The sequence below is a fragment of the Glossina fuscipes genome, unplaced genomic scaffold, assembly GCF_014805625.2.
Source record: "Glossina fuscipes isolate IAEA_lab_2018 unplaced genomic scaffold, Yale_Gfus_2 27, whole genome shotgun sequence".
NCBI classification, from domain to species: Eukaryota; Metazoa; Arthropoda; class Insecta; order Diptera; family Glossinidae; genus Glossina; species Glossina fuscipes.
This window is the reverse complement of record NW_023998422.1, coordinates 6,943,628-6,964,111: the sequence shown is the minus strand read 5'-3', so window position 1 is coordinate 6,964,111 and position 20,484 is coordinate 6,943,628. Positions and strand designations below refer to the sequence as shown.

The following is a 20,484-nucleotide window of genomic DNA, read 5'->3' as shown; positions in this document are numbered from 1 at the left end:
CCATTGACGTGAAAATGATGTTAGAGTCACCGGAAAGTTCTGCCTGTTACGGTAACAACAAGTTTGTTGAAACATACCTGTTGAAGTATGCTCATAGCAATTTAACTCAGATGGTCTTACTTTTGAAATGTAAACAATTTGTAACAATAAACACAAAAGGCTTTGCTCAACACAATTTGAGAACAAGGTAGCCAAAATCAAGACTGGAACGGCGTCAAGAAATTCTCTCTAACAATTCTTTTATGAGAATATACACACATTTTACGATTTTATTATTGAAGCAATTTACCTTTGAAAAAAGGCCATTTTACTTCCTTTGATTTTTTATTTTTTTTTTGTGATCGAAAATAGTCTTCTTTTGACATATAAGCCACAAATCTATTGGATTAGTCCATCTCTACCCAACAATCCAAAGATAAAAAAAAAAATTATCTTTTTGCAAAATTAATAAATTTGCCAAAGTCCAAGATTTCTAAGCTTTTCTCCCGAATTTGAAAGGAAAAGTAATTTCAGGCGAAATCCAAATAACCAATACACAAAGGCAGAAAACCCAGAAAATATAATATAGGCCACTGTTACGCAGGTTTTCGTTTGGAGATTTGGATGAAATGCACCTTGTAGGGTTTTCAAGAGCATAAGTTCGTTTAAAAAAAAGATCAAAATCCACCATACATTCGAACAGCGTATTTATAATAAATTTATTTTTTCAACTCTAACGCATTATTTCGTTGCTCGTAAATTCTTAGTTAGTATTAGAAAGTACACAACAAAACTCAGTAGAAATATTTTCATTAAATAAACAGATAGAGAATTTATTGTATATTATTTTGCCAATAACAAAAGTATCTTTAAGAAGTTATTGTGAAAACTTCGATATCCGAATATATATATAAATTATTTATATAATTGTTGTTCTTGTTATATTTTTAAAAAAGTAGTAACACGTAAGGCTTTCGTAATATAATTCGCTTACGTAGTTAATAAAAGCGAATAAAAAGAAGATATTTTTGGATTCTTTTTGAAATATTTTGTACATATAATAGATTCGAAAAAAAAAGCAAACGCAAAAAAAAAATTATGAATAGATTGTACTTTCAATCCATTCGTCCATAGTAAATGTAGCAGTTTCTGTGTTTTCTGTGTCTTTGTCCTTAAAAATATCTGAAAGAAAAAAGGGAGAAAATAGCATAACAAGATCTCTATTGATGTAGAGAATATTAATGAAAAGTTAACTTTTTTTATAAAATCAATCATTGTATAACGCCTTTGACTAGTTAAGGAATTTTGCTAGCATTTCCTATTAAATACAATTCATGTCATAGAAATAAAAAAAGTTTCTACGCCTAAAGGGAGAGAGGTAAGTTCGCATATATACCAAGTTTGTTGCATTCAGTTTATGACAGGTTTTTTCTAGATAAATAACATCGAAATATTATTAAATATACGTGATATGGCGTTATATGTCTTAGCGCTACCGGGAATTGAGGGCATATTGAGTTTCTATAGCATTTGTATCATGTTAGTTTGTAAGTGGCAAAGATTAGATGAGGCTGCGCATCAATTTAGGGGAAATTTTGCCCTTGCCTCTTATTGAAATTCCCAAAGAAGCAAACAAAATTAATGACGAGTGACTTAAGCGAAAACCTTAAATAGTGTTATAGGTTTGTAAGCACTTAAGCAGTGAAGTTTTAGATTTTTGACTCTTGACTTCGATATTTTTTTACACTAACGCTTTGTTTATCGTGCAGAACTTCAAGACCGTAAGCCGACGCAAATTGACTTTGGTCCAATAACCAATATATAACGCTCTCATGGTGTTGTAGCGGATTTTTGTTTATAGGTTATGTTAACAGAATGACAAACCGAATTGATCTGCGATCTCTTGATAGCAACTTTGATAGTCATTTCATAAGGTATCTAAAAGAGAATATGACTCAGTGCGCTTTAGTGCAACACAGTCGATAACAATCACCGTAACTATGACCTTCAAAAACATAAACGTAGAACGCAACGCATACCTATAAATATAGGTGTATCTTGATTAGCATATTAGAACTAAGAAAATGAATCATAAAATTATGAATCCCATCAACTTTACTACATATGCTGCCTTAGACGTAAAATTTCTTTTTATTTATTTTAGATATACTTTTTTGTTTGCGATCTGGTAACAGAAACTAAATTGTGTGTATATTATGATAGCGTAGCACTTAAAAGACTTAAGGCAAAATTGTTAAATATAAAGCTGACGTCACAACAATTTATTCCATAATCTAATCACACAAAAAGGGGCACTAAGGAAATCTATAGCAAGTAACCAACGCTTGCGCACCTACAAAGTCTCTATTCATAGAAAAGGGTTAGTGGTGAGCTATCAAAAGAGCAATTTGTCTTTCAAAGAGTTTTCGAGAAAGCGATATGTTATCGTCATAAAAATGGAAACACTATTTAGTTGTGGTCTAAGTTGTCAATTGAAATAAGTGGGGATTTGAAAGAGCAATGTCTAATGAATATTAGAATAGCAGGGCGGTAAAACCTATTGCTTCTTGGACGAATTTTAAAGGCTTGTCACCAATGACAGTTTCTTTGCGTCAGAATGTTCCTCAGGCTTACTCGATACGAGTTTTAAAGCTACGGATTATCGAGGACTTATTCATTTTTTCATCATCTGTCATCATTTCTTTGAAGTAAGTAGGGAGCGCAATATTTTCCTCAGAAGGTGTAGTATGGTCAACACTGTCATAGAGAGGCAATCCATCGAAACGTTGTAAAAATTGACGCGACGCGAGAAGCTTACATCATTGCTTGATCCCGGCATCGATATACTTATCGTGCCCAGTTCTTTCTTCGAATTATTTTTCTTTAGAGACGTAAAGAAACCTTTATCGGTTCATACAAAGTTTGGGCGAAAGGAGAGAATTAAGCGAAGAATTATAAACAAAAGCGCTGCGTATTAAAGTTCAGTTGAAACTCATGGTTCTCTTTTCCGAACGAAGGTCAGTTCCACGACGTCAATTACTTTCAACTTAAAGTGAAGCGGCGCAGGTGATCCCCGATGTTTCCTCTAAGGGAGAATTACTCGCTAGAGTAGTTGGACCTTCAATCCTGCTTATGCAATCTAATGCATTCATTCATTCACCGACAATTGTATTTGTATTTAATTAACCTATTGCTTCCAAGTAGTATTCTTACCCATATACGTTTTGATTTTGACGGTGCACATAAGAAAATCATCAAATGCAATTTTTCCATCCCTTGAACCATAGCGATGTACTAAAGCATTTAGAATGCGATTGTTCAGGTGATAACCAGCTGAACTTAGGGCGGCACGTAATTGGAAGCCATCGATCCAACCTGTCTTATAGACATCGTAGACTTTAAAGACCGCCTTCCATTTGGCAATGTCTGTAAGCAAGGCTTCGAATTCTTCGAAACCCAGTTTACCAGACTTATCCGCATCTAGCATGGCCACCATAGAACGGCAAACATCCTTAGAGAAACCTTCTGGATTGGCTATCATAACTGCAAAAAAGATCATTAAAACTCGATTAGCTGATGAATCAATTTACTGTGGAACACAATTAATGTTTAGTATTATAAAAGAAAGAGGAACAAAACAAGAAGAACGGTTCTCTTGCAGTTCTATTTCAATTCAGTTAGTTACTCATGCTCGACTGTCTAACTTAAAAAGAGGGTCCGGAATGTATATTTTACCGACACCACTAACATAAAAAAAAAATAATTTAATTTTATTACATAAGTTTAAACAAAGTGTAAAAAAAAAAAATTTTTTTTTTTTGTTTTTTTTTTGCAACTGGAGCTCACCGGAATTATTGGGGTCGTCTGTAGTAATTTGATCTACGAGACGTTGGCTGGCTGTGTTATTTTGCTCATCTAGTCCGAGCATATCGTCTAAAGTATTTTTATTACATAGTCCACAAATGAGTGAAATCAATGTGTCTACGATGTTACCACCATCGAGAGCGGTGGTGGTAGCATTCGGCGCTTCACCATTTTCCTTTGACAGTGGCGCGAAATTTTCCCTTTGTGTATGAGCGCTTATATCGGAACTCTTTGGCAAATCTACAGATACATACATATGAATGCATATTTGGATTTGTCAAGCCGTACGTGTTTTGTTTGGTTGGGAAAATGTATGAAAAAGAAGGAGGGTAATAAAAAAAAAAAAACCGGAAAAAATGGAATAAAATTTTCATTATATCTGATTTAACTATGTATCTATTAAATATTTGTGCAAATAAATAAAAATGTAAGAGTATGAGTGTGATTTATTTTTACTTGTTTGCTTTGTTCCGTTTTTCAAAAATTAAATTAAAAAACGAAAAGTTACTACTACAGCATCATGCATTACAAATCCAACTGATTATCAAAAATCTACAAATGAAAGATTTAGAGACGATCTAGTGGTAGTCATTCAGGTTTTTTACTGCGATTTTAAAGGATTACATACAAGGATTCAAGGCGATTCTTGGATCTATCAGATCAAAAAGCATGAAATGTCCGATTGATTCTGCGAAAAGTTATTTTCGGTTTTTTTTTCAGATAACTATTCAAGCAAATGAATTGTTTTATCCACAGCACACAAGCAGCGATGAAAAAAACAAATAGCAAGCGCAACCGATACTCAGAGAACCCAGATACTCAGCTAAGTCTTTTTAAATCAAATTTTCGTATTCGAGATGATAGCATATGAAATGGACAATAACTAATGAAAAAAATATGTTTATATCAAAGCCTCAATTTTCGAGGAAAATGGCAACTCCATACCTTTGGGATGGCAACTACCTATTTACTTTGTCAAAACGTTCATCGGAGACCTCGCAGAGTGTACATCAGCATGTAATTGTAAATCGATTTAAGCATGTCCGTCCGTGTGTCTGTCTATTGCAAATGTTTTCCTGGTCTCAAATATGAACACATTTACTTCAATTTTTGGTGAAATCATTGGAAATTCTTGCGCGCAGGTCAGCATTCCGTTCCGTGAGTAGACGCGTAGAGAAACATTATCACAAAATATCCATTTTATTCTCCACTTTTAGCGTCGAACAAATCATTGCCGAAACTTTTATACAAACGAATTTTATCTTTCTGATTTGTCCCATTTTCAATACCAAAGCAAATTTGAAGTCGATTTCTCAATTTCTCTTTAAATTAAATCATTTTGAAGGTCAATGTGGTTGTTTACTAGAAATATTGTAAACTGTATATATACACGCGGTGTAATTAGGATTATCAGCACATTCGTACATTAAAATATCGTGCATAATATCAAGAAATGTGATTCAAACATCCCGTAATGCTACACGTTTCAAGGTTATACATTGATTTAATGGTGTGCATCCCTCCAAGAGAAAAAAAACTTTTCTAATTACCCTACACGAGTGTTTAAAATTCGCAACGAATAAAAAGTTACATCGGAGACTGTATAGAGCAGTTACAAGGGTCATGCCTACTCATTTTCCCATCTATTCATATCATAGTTACAAGCTGAAAGCTTAATCTGTGGAGGAGAAAATTTCTTAAAAGTATTCTTACAAATTTAAAAATAAGACATCGACTTTCCAAACTTTAATATAAAATTTTTTTACGATAAGCTTCTAAGTATAGGCGGATAAGAAAGACTATTGGAAAAAATTAGTTGCGAGTTTGTTTAGCTGAGCGCAACACTCCGAATGAGTTTAGGATATACCCATCTTTTATTACGCCGACCTAAGCTTGCATGTCCGCATTCTTTTCTTGTGTCCTACCTACAGAACGCAATTTATGAGATATTTTATTGATATTTAGTGAAACATTTGCTTATTTTGACCCAAGGACGTGCGCTATTGGGAATAATTCGAATCAAGTCGCTTTGTCGACCGCTTCCAAATAACACCTCATTTTGAAAAGTTGTCTTACGGATAATTGCACTAAGTGAAGTGATGTAGAGTATTTGATGGTAGGCGGTGCATCCCTATAATGCTTTCGTTTGTATTATAAAATAATTTTTTTCCTTTCGAGTCCATTGCAATTCGCATTCTACTGTCCAAGCGCTTTTTTCTTGACATTTATCTTGAGGGAATTATTAAGAAAAGATTAACCCGTTACGTAATGTCATCTGTATTTTACTCTCCATAGTCTCTTATTTAACACCCATTTCAGGGCAGAAGATGGCAATCCGCCATTTTGAATACAATCGAATAGCAACTGTACTACATTGCTTTTTCATCGGAGCCATATAGGGTGTGCAAAATCCCAGCGTGATGAGATGTCCCCGAAATGTCGTCGATTAGCACTTTTCATGCTCCAACGAAAGCAATTTAAAAAAAAAAAAAAAAATTTTACGCTTAGCACTGGCTGATAACCCGGCAAAAAAAGATTTTAACGTGCAATCATTTTTGAATCTTGTGGACACAGTCGCATTGAACCTCGAACATTTCCTACTTAAAGACCATAATACAGGGGAATACAGGGGAATACAAGTAAATGTACACTTATAAGCATAATTACAACATATATTATAAGTAATTCTGTAGACATGTGATTACCCCATTGGAAACCCAAAAACGTATAAGGATAACAATTCATAAGAAATAAAAAAAAAAAAAAAAAGTGAAACAGACACATACCATCTCGTAAGGAATGATCCAAGATTCTTTTCAAATTCATCCAATCGACTTCCATATCTGATCCAGCCACGCTGTTAAAAAGACGTTGTAGCGCATCACGTTGCGGATCTACGGGCTTAACCGGCGATGGCATACTGGGATAAAGCTGAAATCATAATTTTATATATTTGTCGAAACAATAAAATTAAAATCAATAGGAAAGAGAGAAGAGCATAAGCTATCCAAGAAAACGAATAGAATCACTAAAATGCAAACTACAGCAACATTCAAATATTTACATATCGGTAAACATCTTTACAAATATACAGAGTGAAAGTTCAACATATATACTCTACGGGGAATAATGATATAACGTGTGGACAAAATTTGTACTTACTCTAGCGTTATTGTCATTGTTTTCATCTTCACCATAGCCGACGTGATCATCATTTTCTCTATAATTATTTCGAAACGCATTAAAATCTCATAAGAATATTAAAATAAGTTAAACATTTAACATTTATTTTAAAAACAAAGAAAATACAAAAAATTATAAAAAAAAAAAATATATATTTAATAAAAAAATATCAACAAGTGGTTAGTAGCTAGAGCTCTCTAGAGAACTACATAATAAAAACATACATATACACATACATGTACAATTTTAAGATATCCCTCCCATCTATTCAAATAAATTGTTTTGATAGTAGAGTAGAAGGGGATCGTTGTGTGCCGTTGTGTGTCGATGTGTCTGCTTGTGTATCAAATACAATATTTTTTTATTTATTTTTTTTTTTTATGAAACCTTCATTTATTGTCATGTTCACTGCTAAATTTTATCTAGATCCCAAAGTCAACAGAAACCGCAGATATTTCAATTTGAAAGCTATCTTATACCAACGCCCGTTACCCCTCAACTACGTTACCTTTAAGTTTGAAAGAAAATTTATTTCATATTCATGCATTGTATGTTCGTTCTTTCATTCTTTCAAGCACCCATTCATTCATTTATATAACAACGTGTATATTTATATGTGCATATGTGAACTTTATCGATCAAAATGTATTAAATAATAATTAATATTAATCAAATGTTTCATAACACGGTACGTACTCCATGTTGTTTCGTGTTTCAGAGTAGACGCGTATTATAAATTCACCCTCCTCGTTAGGATCGAATGTGGACGGTACAATTAAATAGTGACCGGGAGGCAATTTAAAACGTGCCGTCACCTAAATTCCATCCATGTACATCAAAGTTTATCTGTTAGCATGAGTTTCAGATTTATTTAAAACGATTAGCTTACCTCTCGGGTATTTATAAAATGAGGTGACCTAGCAACCGAAGCATGATACTTGAAGAAATTCAAACCTTGTGGACGTGTTTGCATATCTCGATCGGTTAGATGATATATGGCGAAGCCTATAGTTAAGCACTCCATGCCCAAGTTACGTTTGGAACGACGATTTTTTTGCATTAAAGCTACTAGAACGGTACACTTGCCGTCATCATCTTCTTCATCGGGATCTTCTAATGTTATAACGTATTGTGGATTATGCCAAAAAGTTTCCAAAAAGTTTCGACAACCCCCAGCTATGAAGAAAAATTGTCCAATATTGTAAAATTAATTAATATTAAATTAAATAATTATGTAATTAACCTGTTACCTGTTACACCCGGTGTCCATTCGCCTTCGAACATTGATGTTTCCCATTTTCGTTTGCATGCATTTTGCTGGCCGTCCATCGCAGCATCGGGACATAAATTACAAATTTCCACGCGATCAAAATGATTTAAGAAATCTTGGAAAGACATCCAAAATTCACCATCACGATCAAAATTTAAGCCAATCTCATCTTTTTGTTCGTCCGGTATATAGCGCCATTCGGGTGATCCATCACTCCAAGGTCCATTCCATTCGGCCTCATTACCCCAGGGATTACGTAAACGTATCATCGGAATTCGTCCCGTCCTATTTGGCGTCACAATGTCAATCATGCAAACTTTAGTTATCGAATAAGCGTGACCGCGTATTAAACCTTCCTGAGTTTCGGCTTCCAAAACATTTGGATCCGGTTCCAGAGAACAACCCATCATTGAATTACGCTCAACAGCCTTCGCCAATATACTAAATAGATTAGATGGTGCCTCCTTTAGGTCATACCATTCAGTAACGCCACCTGTAAAGTCCTCCATTGCCTCACAAGTGGACCCACCCTTTAAAGCTTCATAAGAACCGTGCAATCTATAGAGCAATTAACAGAACGTACGGAAACATATTTATTATCAACTACGGACACTGAATATTTTCAAACAATAGAACGGAATGAAAAAATGGATCAATTTTGATTTTGAACTCTCTTGAATAAGTAACTTTTAGTTCTCAGCCTTTATTCAAAGTTTTATTTTAATGGGTGTGTAAGGAAGAGCATAAGATAGCGTTGTTCGCATATAGCATAGCGCAACTTTTTCGAGACCTTCCGCCTTTATTACAGTTTCGCCTTAAGCGCTTAGAAGCTCACACACGCACATTTTTCAATGTTGCAATTCGTAGATCGCTATAAATATTCCCATTTACACTTAATTATTTTCAATTCTTTCACGCTGAACAGAACGGGATGAAATGAAATAAAATGAAATTTTGTTGTCACTTACTTAGCGTAGGCTTTTTCAAGTAAGGCACTCCAAAATTCGTTTTTCTCAGCAGAATTCATATATAGCAATTCTCCTCTATGTGTAGGTAGACGATCATCTATTACAACATCAACCCATTTACCGTATTGCCAAAAGCAAAAGTGAAATATTCCTGCATAATTTTCTTCGAAATTTTGATCTGGTGGCACAACACGGAAGAAGAGATTCGAGTCTTGAGTTAAATTAGCTGTGGCAGCTAAAAGCCAACAATCACCCAATTCGCCCTGTTGGACATCGAACCGAGAAAAACCCTCAACAAAAAATTGTGGATCGTCGGCAATTTCCTATATGAACATTGAGCAAAAAAAAAAGAAGAAATTAATTAATAACAATAAAAACGGATAAGAGAGTTATATTCGGCGGAGGCCGAACCTCGCATACCCACCATCACTATGCTTTTTGCATTCTACTCTCCAAGCTCTTTTATTTGACGTCCATATCGTTAGGTGTATTAAGAAAGAATTAATCCACCAGATGGCGGTGGCTATGATACCTATTTTTAAGCAGATAGTATATCAAGACAAGAATTTTTGACATTCCGTCTTATTTGCGTTATGATAAATATTTATTTAAATAATTTAATCGCTTTGGAACTTTGTGTGGGCATGGCCGATTTTTCCCATTCTTGCACGTAAAGAGTAGACTGTTTTGCAAAGTATAATTTCAGAGTAAGGAGCAAAAAGTAACAAATTTTTGTTAAGAAAAACAGAGTTGCGTTCAGTTTATACTCCACTGCGTTCCTCTGCTCTGACCGATTTGGTCCATTTTCAATACCAACTTGCATGCAAGGGGACTTGCTACATTTCTACCAGATCTGAAGTCGATATCTTCATTTTTGCGACCATGAGGGTGCCAACAACAAACACCACACACACGGACAGACATGGCTAAATCGATTCAGAATTTCACGCTGCTCAGGAATATATATACTTTATAGGTACCTTTTGAGTACTACATACATTATGGAAAAAAAACAAAATGAGTATACTCCGATGTTACAGTGATGGGTATACAAAAAAACAAAAATTGTTTTCAAAAATTTTTCTAAACTTACATGAGGTCTCAACCATTCGACGTAACGATCGGGACGTCTGGAGAACATTAAAGATTCGTTGCTAGCTGGAAACAAAGGATCCTCGAACAATGAACCGCTCGCTAGGCATTGGCCACGTATCGTTTCAAAATCCTGTATATCGGTATGTGGTCTGTGACTGCTTAAAGGTTTCTCTCCCAACTAAATAATTGTATGTTTGTTTTTTATTTTTTTTTATTTTTACAAGAGAATTTAAATTATAATTATTTAATTGCTTGAAAATGATTAATAATGATAATTGGGATGATTACTTGATGATTAGATTTGTGATCCAATGTTCGTGACCAAATCTTGTTATGGGATTTTCGATTAGTTCAGATAAGGCATCAATTTTGAAATTTTGAAAGCAGGAAAGGCTGTTAGGCGATTTTAAATTAAATTACGATAACTTACCACTCGCATATTTTTAATACTGGGTAGGACACGTTTTGTTTCGGCCTCTTTTTTTATAAAAACTTCATTTATAACGGAACCAACTATATCCTTAGCGGCTCCCATAGCAGCTTCGCCCGCCGCATTCATAAATTCTTTGCCAGCTTTGGCAAAAAAGCCTTTGATTTCATCCATTATTTAATATATTGTCTCACTCTGGAAAAATAAAAATTCGAAAATACCGTAATTAATATTTTTTTATTTCAGGAAAATGAATGTTTAACTCCAGTTTTGAATGCTGCTTCCAGGCGAATCAGATTAACTATGGATTAGAATATAAACTGTTATATAATGTTGGGATAATGTTGACCCGAATTCTATGGAAGAAAAAACCTTTTACTTTATATTACCAAAAATGTGGTTCCGTATTTTCGATAAGATTCAACTCTATTTAAAATGTAATTATTATAAAGCTTTATTTTTTTAATTATTATAATTATATGACCAATCATTCAGGTAATGTCTTCTATTCGTTCAATTTGTAAGGAAAGAGACCTGGCCGCGGTCCCAGATTTGTGATGTGCGATGTGTGACCCAAGCGATAAGAGTTATGGCTTTGGATTTGAACCTCGTTATAGCATTGAGATTAGAACTTGCGAACACAGACACTTGGTGGTCGCGACTCTTACCTTCTCATGCGGATAAAAACAAAGCTTAATAATCGATATAGACGTAGTCCTTTTCCATTTATTAGGTAGCTTATGGAACCCTCGCTAGTGCTTCGTGGCTCAAGAATATTCACTAACAATTCGGCAGAAGAGAAATGTTCCTTTAAGGGAGCTCCAACAGATGCAAAGCCTTCTTGGCGAATCAAGAGACTAGAACTTTGAACCTTACAACATATAAAGGTATGTGTTTTTCTTCGGTTCTACGCCCCAGGAATTGTAAAAATGACGTTTTTAACATATGGCAATACTGTTCAAAATGAATTCCGGGAGCGCCACGTGAATCAGTTTTTGCAGCAGAAATTTGAAGGCTTTTATTTTGCTTTACTAGGACGACTTCCACATATATATAACCGGCTTGAATGATGTTCGTCAGTTAACCGGATCGTTTGTTGTTGTGATACTTGCGCGTTTTTAAATTGTACGGTGCGTTGGCAGCAACATATTTCAAAACTTACTATGCAAGCTTTCTTTATTATAATGTCGAGTTCTTTTCATGTTTATTGTGCACCATATATCACTCATTACTTCAATATGTACTAACATTGACCATTTAGAATTTATCAACCATTGCATCCTCTTTGTTTCTTCCGATAGTATTATAATCCGATAATATTACAAACCCCTCTTCACACTCTACTGAGCCTATCAGAGAATTTGGGAAAAGCAGATTATCTTAACTAACCTAATATTGTATACATGACGTAATACTGATCCTAGTAACCCTAATCTTATTTTAGTATGGGCCTTTGAGAATCATTTGAACTTTGATCTCTTGGCTATTTCATAAGACAATTCCAAATATTTTTTCTTTTTTTTACCTTACTTTAAGTTAACAATTATCACTAGAATCACTTTTTCCCCATTTTCATAACGAATTGTACCGCGATGAGCCGCACGACCGTATGTTCAAAAAAGAATCCCGTATCTTGAACGGAAAGACTCCAATCAACCGGAAATTTGTGTTGGAAATGCGTTGAGGGACTAAGCATACCGTCTGATACCAATAACCGCACCATTATGATTGTTAATTTTTTTTACGATCAATAAAATGAAGCAAAATTTATGCAAAACTTACATCAACAAATAAATTTTCTTTCATCTTTCTTTTATGGCATTCAAAATCAGAAAACTATATGATCTACGCATAATATTTTATATTTTTATGTTGAACTTGTTTTAATAAATAAGTGAATTTAAACTATAAACAAAAATAATAACATTTTAATTATTCCCATAAATTCTCAAAAGTGACTAAGAGTCACATCGTGGTATGATTCGTTATAAGAACAGATGTCAAGATCAGGATTAGAAGGGATATGTTTAGTTAATCTGAAATGTAAACTTAAACGAGTTTATGAACTGAATATATGAACATTGACCTCCTGACAGACAAATATTTCTTAGACAATTTCATATTTTTCAGCGCAATTCCGTGAATCGAATTTGAAAATAAGGCATTCACTCACATAAAATCATTTTTTTTTTTTTTTTTAATAAATTGGCAGATTGCCTTTTATTATTTACTTTACACCCACGTATTTCAGTAAATAAATTGATATCGAAAAGAAATGTAAATATCAAAACGATCAACAAAGAACAATAATAAAATTAAGAAACACGTTTTACGCAAAGCGACTGAACTTATAAGTACGCGCGTTTTTATATCGATGACATATGGAATGTCACTTGCAATTGAAAGAGAATCTATTATAATAGGCCCTACTAATGACTTCGAGATTGCATAATCGTCAATAAATAAATATTTCAATGATTTCAGATTTCTTCATTTCTATACTATGGCATGTATGCACAGAAAGGCTTCATATAAATTCATGTTTTCACCGACCGGTTCAGAGTAGTTTTGTGAATCGAACTAAGCTTGTCTGTCTGTTCGCCCATCCTATTTTCTTTTTTTATGCATTTAACCTGCAGGTCACAATTTTTTTAATTATTTTATTGAAATAAGCAAAACTAACACTGGTGACAATGGTTCGGATTTGACCAATTTTTTGACCGATTCCAATATAAGATCTTATTAAGTCGTTATGTGAATAACCAAGTCGTTATGCGAAGTGGTGTAGGGTGTTTATTGGTGGGTCGTGTCACGCTTCAATCCGTTATCGGGCGAGCAAGAAAGAAATTAATATATGTTATACATTTTCCTAACGAACCATGCCGTTTCTTTATGGCAAGATGAGGGGAGAAAGCGGCGGCGACTTGCTTTGAATACTCAATGCCATGGAACCATAAGTCATAAAAGATGAATTATGGCTCTTTAAAACTGCCACGATATAAATGGCAATTTGTGCCAAAAAGCACATTGAACGTTATCTAATATCCCGATCTTCTCAGGAGTTATGGTTCCGGCCACGCGCTGAGCTTATAAATATTTCCGTCGAATGATTGGAGACTTTCTTGTCTGTGAAGATCATTTATTAAATAGATTTTTTCTTTATTTGCAGTCAGTTAGCTATACATTAAGGGAATACGCGTGCATTTCGGAGAGAATGTCCATGTACATGTAATGATTTTTCCCAAAAATTAATAAACTTATTCCAAACAGCATCTATTTAAAAGCCACAACATCGGAAGCAATTCTTGCAAAGTAATTTATAAATATTTTCCTGGAAACACCGTACAAACTGTAAATAAACAAAATAGTTTTTTTTCCCCCCTTTTTAAATGTAAATGAAAAAATAAGAGAGCAATTGCCTCAATTGATGACTAATATAAATTTTAATTTTAATTAATAAATAATAATAGAATTTTCATCTCACTTGCATTTCATATTCCGTGCTACACTTTGCGCTATTAAAAGGCAATTAAAAAAAAGCTATATTAACTGTGGGACGAATCTTGAATACCTCCCGCTTTAATCAAATGAAAAATAAATAAAAACACCGTTGCTGACCGCAGCCCTTTATTGAATGCCCTACCCTCCGCCACAGCCCACCTTACAATTACTCACGCAACGACTTTTCGAAATGCAGCGTTATATGGGTAGTGATCGAAAAAGTGATCCGATCCGAACCATTTTCAACAGCGTTCTTCGATCTTGACGAAAACATGTCGGTGTGCAAAATTTCATCAAAATATCTTAAAAATTGCGGCCAGTAGTTCGAGCACAACAAAATGAGACGGACAGCGGCAAAGACAAGGGTAAATCGCTTAAATCGCAGTAAATGACACGGAATTCGTCGACATAATAAAAGGTGGGTGCGTATCTCAAGCCCTTTCGGATTTTGCATATATCCGCATAAACTTAATATAGCCTTGTACCTCAAGTGATTGAAATAATTTATTTATAGGCGTAGCAATTAATCGGTCGACGTTACACCATATATTAGCGTCGAGCATTTTCATGCAGTGGTCTCTATATGTTGAAATTTACGTTGCAGATTTTCAGCGAACAATTTTCAAGGTCATATTCTAATGTCACATTTGGATTGTTGGAAAAAGTGCATGACACAGGAAGACAAATAATTAACTTTTGAATATTAAGAGCTTTACAAATACGATTCAGATATTTTCAAAATTAAACCAACGCTCGTAAGTGGATGCTAGTTCCAAACAGACTTTTAAAAATGCTAAGTAGCAATCATTTGCACTTCGTTCTTTTCCATATCAAAATCAAATACTATAATATACAATAAGGAATGATTTTATACAAAGTAGAAAATATCTTTCTACACAATTCCTACAAATTGTTATAGGGTGCCCTAAGAGAGAAATGTATTCTGCGTAATGTTATTAGAAAAACATACCGACTCCTGATAAGACGATGCTTTACAAACAATATGACAAACATAATGTGACTCATTCTTTTTCGGCATTTTGTAAAAGGATAGGAGTGCCTTAATAATATCTAAGAAATTCTCTAAATAAGACCATAAAGTTTTTATACAAACGTGTTGGAGAATAGTTATGCGCAAAATAATGATTTGTCACATGATGAATGGTGGAAAAGCATGAAAAAAATTGAATATTTATAAAGAAACAATTTTTTTTTAATTGGGTTACTAAATATTTTTTTTAATTTACTTTACTATGCTTAACACAAAAGGCCTCAATAGCGAATAGTACAAAAAAAAAAAGCGAAATATTTTAGTTGCGGTAGCTCAATGAATTTATTGTCATTAACTACGTATATATAACACATGTGAGTATGTCGCTGCTGGATAACAATTCTTTAGGCACATGGTATAATTTATTTTATTTACTGTGCTTTAGTTGATGCTATCTAGAGTGACCAGATGTGTTAGCTGTTAGACTACGATGCACAGCATAGTTGCTATTAGAAACAAAGACACACATCAAGTATCAATTTTTAGTGAATCAGTGATTGATTGATTTGCCGACTCGCAGAGGACGAAGAAGTTTTGAAACAAAACAAAAAATTATCATCGTGTACTCTTTACATACCAAATGTACAAGGGAGACCTGCAATATTTTACTACAATAGTTTACTTCAATGCATAAGTGTTGAAAACCGAATTTAAGGGGGAGCAAACCATTCTAAACAAGAGCTGGGAGACGTTTCGGATTTTTACTTCATCGCAGAAAGTATTTGTACAATATATGTTCTTTAGTAAAGATTGCAGACATTTGCAAGAGATTTTCTGGCAAGCGATATGGTAAATAAAATTTTATGGCACGTTTGTGCCAGCTTTACAATTACAAACACTACTCTCATCAGTTCGAGGTTGTAACTCTTAATTTTGACCAGAATTACAGAAAACCCAGTTAAGAGCACAGGTTTTCGTGGATTATTAAATTCGATCGCCTTTGGACGATTGTCAGCGGGCCAATAAACACAAGAAATGTAGATCTCTTCTAACGCAGATGTATTATTTTGGACCTGTCTTTACGAATTATTATCGACAAAATTTACTAATATTTTTCTTACTTGTATATTGCATGTATACATGCCACCTGAATAAGAATAACCTTATAATCCGACGGTCCGATGAGATAAAAGATAAATGAAAAACATTATGTTGACTTTTAAATTTGAATTTTTGTTTATACTGCTTTATACTACTTTTATGAGATTATTTCATCTTTGGCCGCTTGGGCACTTTAGCTTATGTGTTTCGCACACATAGGTATTATAAAATAATTGAAAGAGTTGTTGCATTTATTGAGTCAGTGGAAAAATATAATTCATTCGGCTATTCGACTTGTCAGCCAAATAGATTTCTCGTTAAACATGTTTATAATTATCGTTTCGCATTGATTTTATAATTGCACATTCTTTCATCATGGAATTTCTTTTTTAAGACATGTCGTTTAATCACTTTAGCCCAAAAAATTTCTTCTGTTGCCTTATATTCCAGTTGATACATTTTAAAAGAAGACTTATTCGATGACATCATCATCTACCAAATATCTTATTTTTTTTTTTTATAAATTTCTTTGATTTTTCATTTCCCAACGTAATTTAAAAGCAAACGAAAATTTATTGAAAGTTGTCCTTAAATTCTTTCGCAGAGAAACTAGTTGTTTTCTTCTTTCTTTGAAAACTTCTTCGTTTAAACCAACACAAACATATTGTATTTTAAAAATATTTATATACACACACGCACCTATGCCGCAATACGATATACAGATATTTTATTTTATCCGGAACTAAATTTTCTCCTCACTTGGCTTTTTTTTTTTAAGAACAATTGCAACTTTGACAAATTTTTTTAAATTTTTGTACAAAATTTTTGTTTAATCCCTGCAAGAAATTGATCTTGAATGACAAAATGCACGAATATTACCCACACCTTTTCACAATCGAACTAAAAGCAATTATAACATTATAAGTACATTGTGTTATTAATTGTGTGTTGCCAGCAGTGAGGAATTTAAAAAACAAAAATAACAATTCTCTTAGCTTTCTCTACTTTATTTTAGCTTTTGAATAAGGAATGTAAAGCAAAGTAAATTTTACTCTCAAAACTAGAATTTTATTCTCAGCAAATTCAAAAAGCAACTTGTGCCAAGCTAAAACAAAAACAAAGTATAAGAGACACACAGCAAAGAAAATTTTAGCTTTTAAAAACAGCAACCATTTTCTCAGATTGAAAAGCAAAACAGCTGATCTAACACACCATGCCAAATATTTAAAATTCTTATTCCTATAAACGCAATCTAATACACAATTTATTTTTTAGAATGTTAGCGGACTTAAATAACGATAATTTGGCTTGAAATTTAGCACGAAGAAAAAAAAGATACAGGATAATTTAAAACTTTATTATGGTTCGTGTTGACCTGAAACGTTTGTTGATCAACACAGTGAATCAATCGTCTGTTGTTGATATGCGACTTGCAGAAGAAGCACAAGAATACAGGAAAATTTTGCCTTTGGCTTTCAAATTTTTAAAATATTAGGATATTTATAAATCTATCATTAAAACTTTAACAACGATATATTTGGCTGCCTAAGAGCGTACTATCATTATGTAAATAAATTCGATTAGAAGCGCCACTTTGAGAATGGCAAATACTTCGGTTAATCAAAATTAGAATCCTACCCTGGTCAAAACTGCTACCACCTCGGTTTCATAAAGGAATAAGCAGCCAAGGGAATTATAAAATAAAAATGTCACATTTTTGCCTTAAGTAGAAACTTCTCAATTAATTGATCGAGATTAAGCTCATATCAAGTTTTGTACAAGCCGAGAGCCATTTGTGCCAAATTTCAAATCGTTATCTGTAAATATTTCCCACATAAATGTGGAAACCAGGCTCATTAGTTAGAAAGATCTGAACAATTGCACAATGACTACATTGTCAATCTTGCGGCCTTTAGAATTCCCACAATGAAATCAAAGACAAACGGGATCAAAAAGGATATGTAGCATTTTCTACAAGTGAAATTTTTAGGAATCGCATTACTCATTAGTGTTGCTTGATCCGCGCATCATTCCGAGCCAATCTAACTCTGTCCAAGCGTCCGTCTCTTGTTGATAAAAAGATCAAACTTGACATGTATGTTCCGAATCAATGTCCACGCAGATTTTATTTGTGTATCCAAAATTAAAGATGATCTTTTTTATCTAAAAGTTGATTGAAACTTCATTTATGAAGGCTAAAATAAAAAATCAAATAAAAAGGCATATTTGATTTCTTGAAGTAGTGTTGCATTTAAATCGTACTAAAGTGTTGCACATTTCGTGCAGCGTTGTATCGAAACCGTATCGAACGAAACAGGCATCTTTTAAACGAGGTATGCACACTTTTACAATAAACAAAAAATTATAACGTGTGGTTTAGAGAAGGTTCCAAAGCCTTTTGAGCATGATCAGTTGGTACCGCAACTACATTTTGTAGAAGTTATTGTAGTTTTAATATAAAGGTCGAACGATGCTCTGCAATATGGATAATTTCTTCTTCTTGCTTAACGCATTCGTTTTGATTTCTTTTTTGTTCTCAAGTTGAAGGCAATCCAAATCTATCTATGTAGACAAAGAATATTTAAGACTGGAGCTACTATGTCGTCCTCATTTTGATCTCGTTCAATTTTTGAGATTCGAAAAACGATTATAAAGCATGTAATGTTCCAAAATTTGGCGGTGACTTTCATTTATAGCAAAATACCTTTAACAAGCCTACAGTCACTTTTTTCTACGTGATCTAATGAACCTAGATGCCGATGACATATGTAACATATACTTAATTTCTAACAAAAGAAATCCTCTGGATCCTTTACATGAACTTGTCAAAGTCATAAAAAGAAAGTTAAGAACCTAAAATATGTCATAGACATTTTTTGGTTGATTAAGAACCCGAGCTTAAAAATTGGTTGTGATGTGTTTAAATGCACGTCCGCAATGTGGAGGAAATTGAAATAAATTTGGAAAAAGGCGACTTCTTTTTCGTTTTCCTGTTTTTAACTCTCTCGATCTTGTTAAGATATTTCTGAAAATCTGGGAGCGCAGTATTTGTCAAGATCACTTTCACGTTCAGTTCAAAAACAATACCCATCGGCAAAAATTTGCGATAAAATTTTAAATCCAATTTATTTCTAATATATTTCTCATTTATTTTAGTATAGATTAACATTCGTTCATTTAAGTACTTGGTTTTCCAAAATTTTCTTGCAGGATCGAAATTTATAGACAAAAATAGGAAAAAATTATCGTTTTTTTTCTCAAGGTTGTTTCAGTTTCTCATTTATTGCGGACATGTATGTAGGCAGATCGTACCCATTTTTCCTACCTTCCTGTTTGTGACTACACGGACAACTATGGGGCGTCAAAATGATCTCCTTTTGGTAGAAATAGGGATAAGCAAAGTGCGCCGATAGTTCGAGTGTTAAAATGAAAACAATAATAAAGCGAATCGAAAATTGATGAAAAATGAATAGTAAAGAGTATCTCCCTACAATCTGAATTTCCTACGATTTTTTAATTGAAAACTGTAATAAAAAGAATTCTTCGTTTATTTAAAACATTACATAAAAATCGTTTGGGTTGAATGCTTTTTTTTTCAAATCATTTACAAAAATACAAAAAATTTGTATACAAATCTATTACATATAATCACATACATATATACAATTACGTATGCATTAAACATTTATATATATATATACATATATATATATATATATAAACTGAACAAAAAATTCATATATTTAATAATAATTACTATTGTAAGGATATGTACGAGTATAAGAACTTATTTAATACCATAATTTTCAATAAAAAAAAAAAAAAAAATTAAAATAAAAATTTTTACAATTTTTCATGAATTTATTCGCAGAACAATTCTGGTATTCGGATAAATTTTGTTTGTATTTTGTTTTTCAATTTTTTTTTTTCTTCTTTTTTTTTTTGTTTTAAACATTTAAAATTATTATAAACTACTTTTTAAAAACTTTTACAAGTAGTAAGTATGTATGCATATAGGCTTGTGTTTATGTGTATGGTATATATTACATATGTATAAGAGAAGACATTAAAGAAATATGAATCGAAGGCATTTTCATTGCTA

General features: G+C 33.1%; 1 protein-coding gene across 2 annotated transcripts; it reads right to left on the bottom strand.

Moving 5' to 3' along the window:
• Window positions 1-1,001: 1,001 nt before the first annotated feature.
• Window positions 1,002-17,309, bottom strand: LOC119636035 (calpain-A). Of its 2 annotated transcripts, XM_038031112.1 has the most exons (12): window positions 17,082-17,309; window positions 10,790-10,984; window positions 10,358-10,537; window positions 9,265-9,587; window positions 8,277-8,854; window positions 7,916-8,202; window positions 7,723-7,841; window positions 7,006-7,063; window positions 6,630-6,774; window positions 3,826-4,083; window positions 3,193-3,522; window positions 1,002-1,161 (listed from the first exon to the last, which is right to left on the bottom strand). In XM_038031112.1, exons 2-12 carry the CDS (start codon window positions 10,961-10,963, stop codon window positions 1,076-1,078), a joined length of 2,538 nt encoding a protein of 845 aa, XP_037887040.1. In that variant the 5' UTR covers window positions 10,964-10,984; window positions 17,082-17,309; the 3' UTR covers window positions 1,002-1,075. The 2 variants fall into 2 exon arrangements, with proteins under 2 accessions (XP_037887040.1, XP_037887042.1); XM_038031114.1 differs by lacking the exon at window positions 3,826-4,083 and having other exon boundaries at window positions 1,076-1,161; window positions 17,082-17,306.
• Window positions 17,310-20,484: the final 3,175 nt, after the last annotated feature.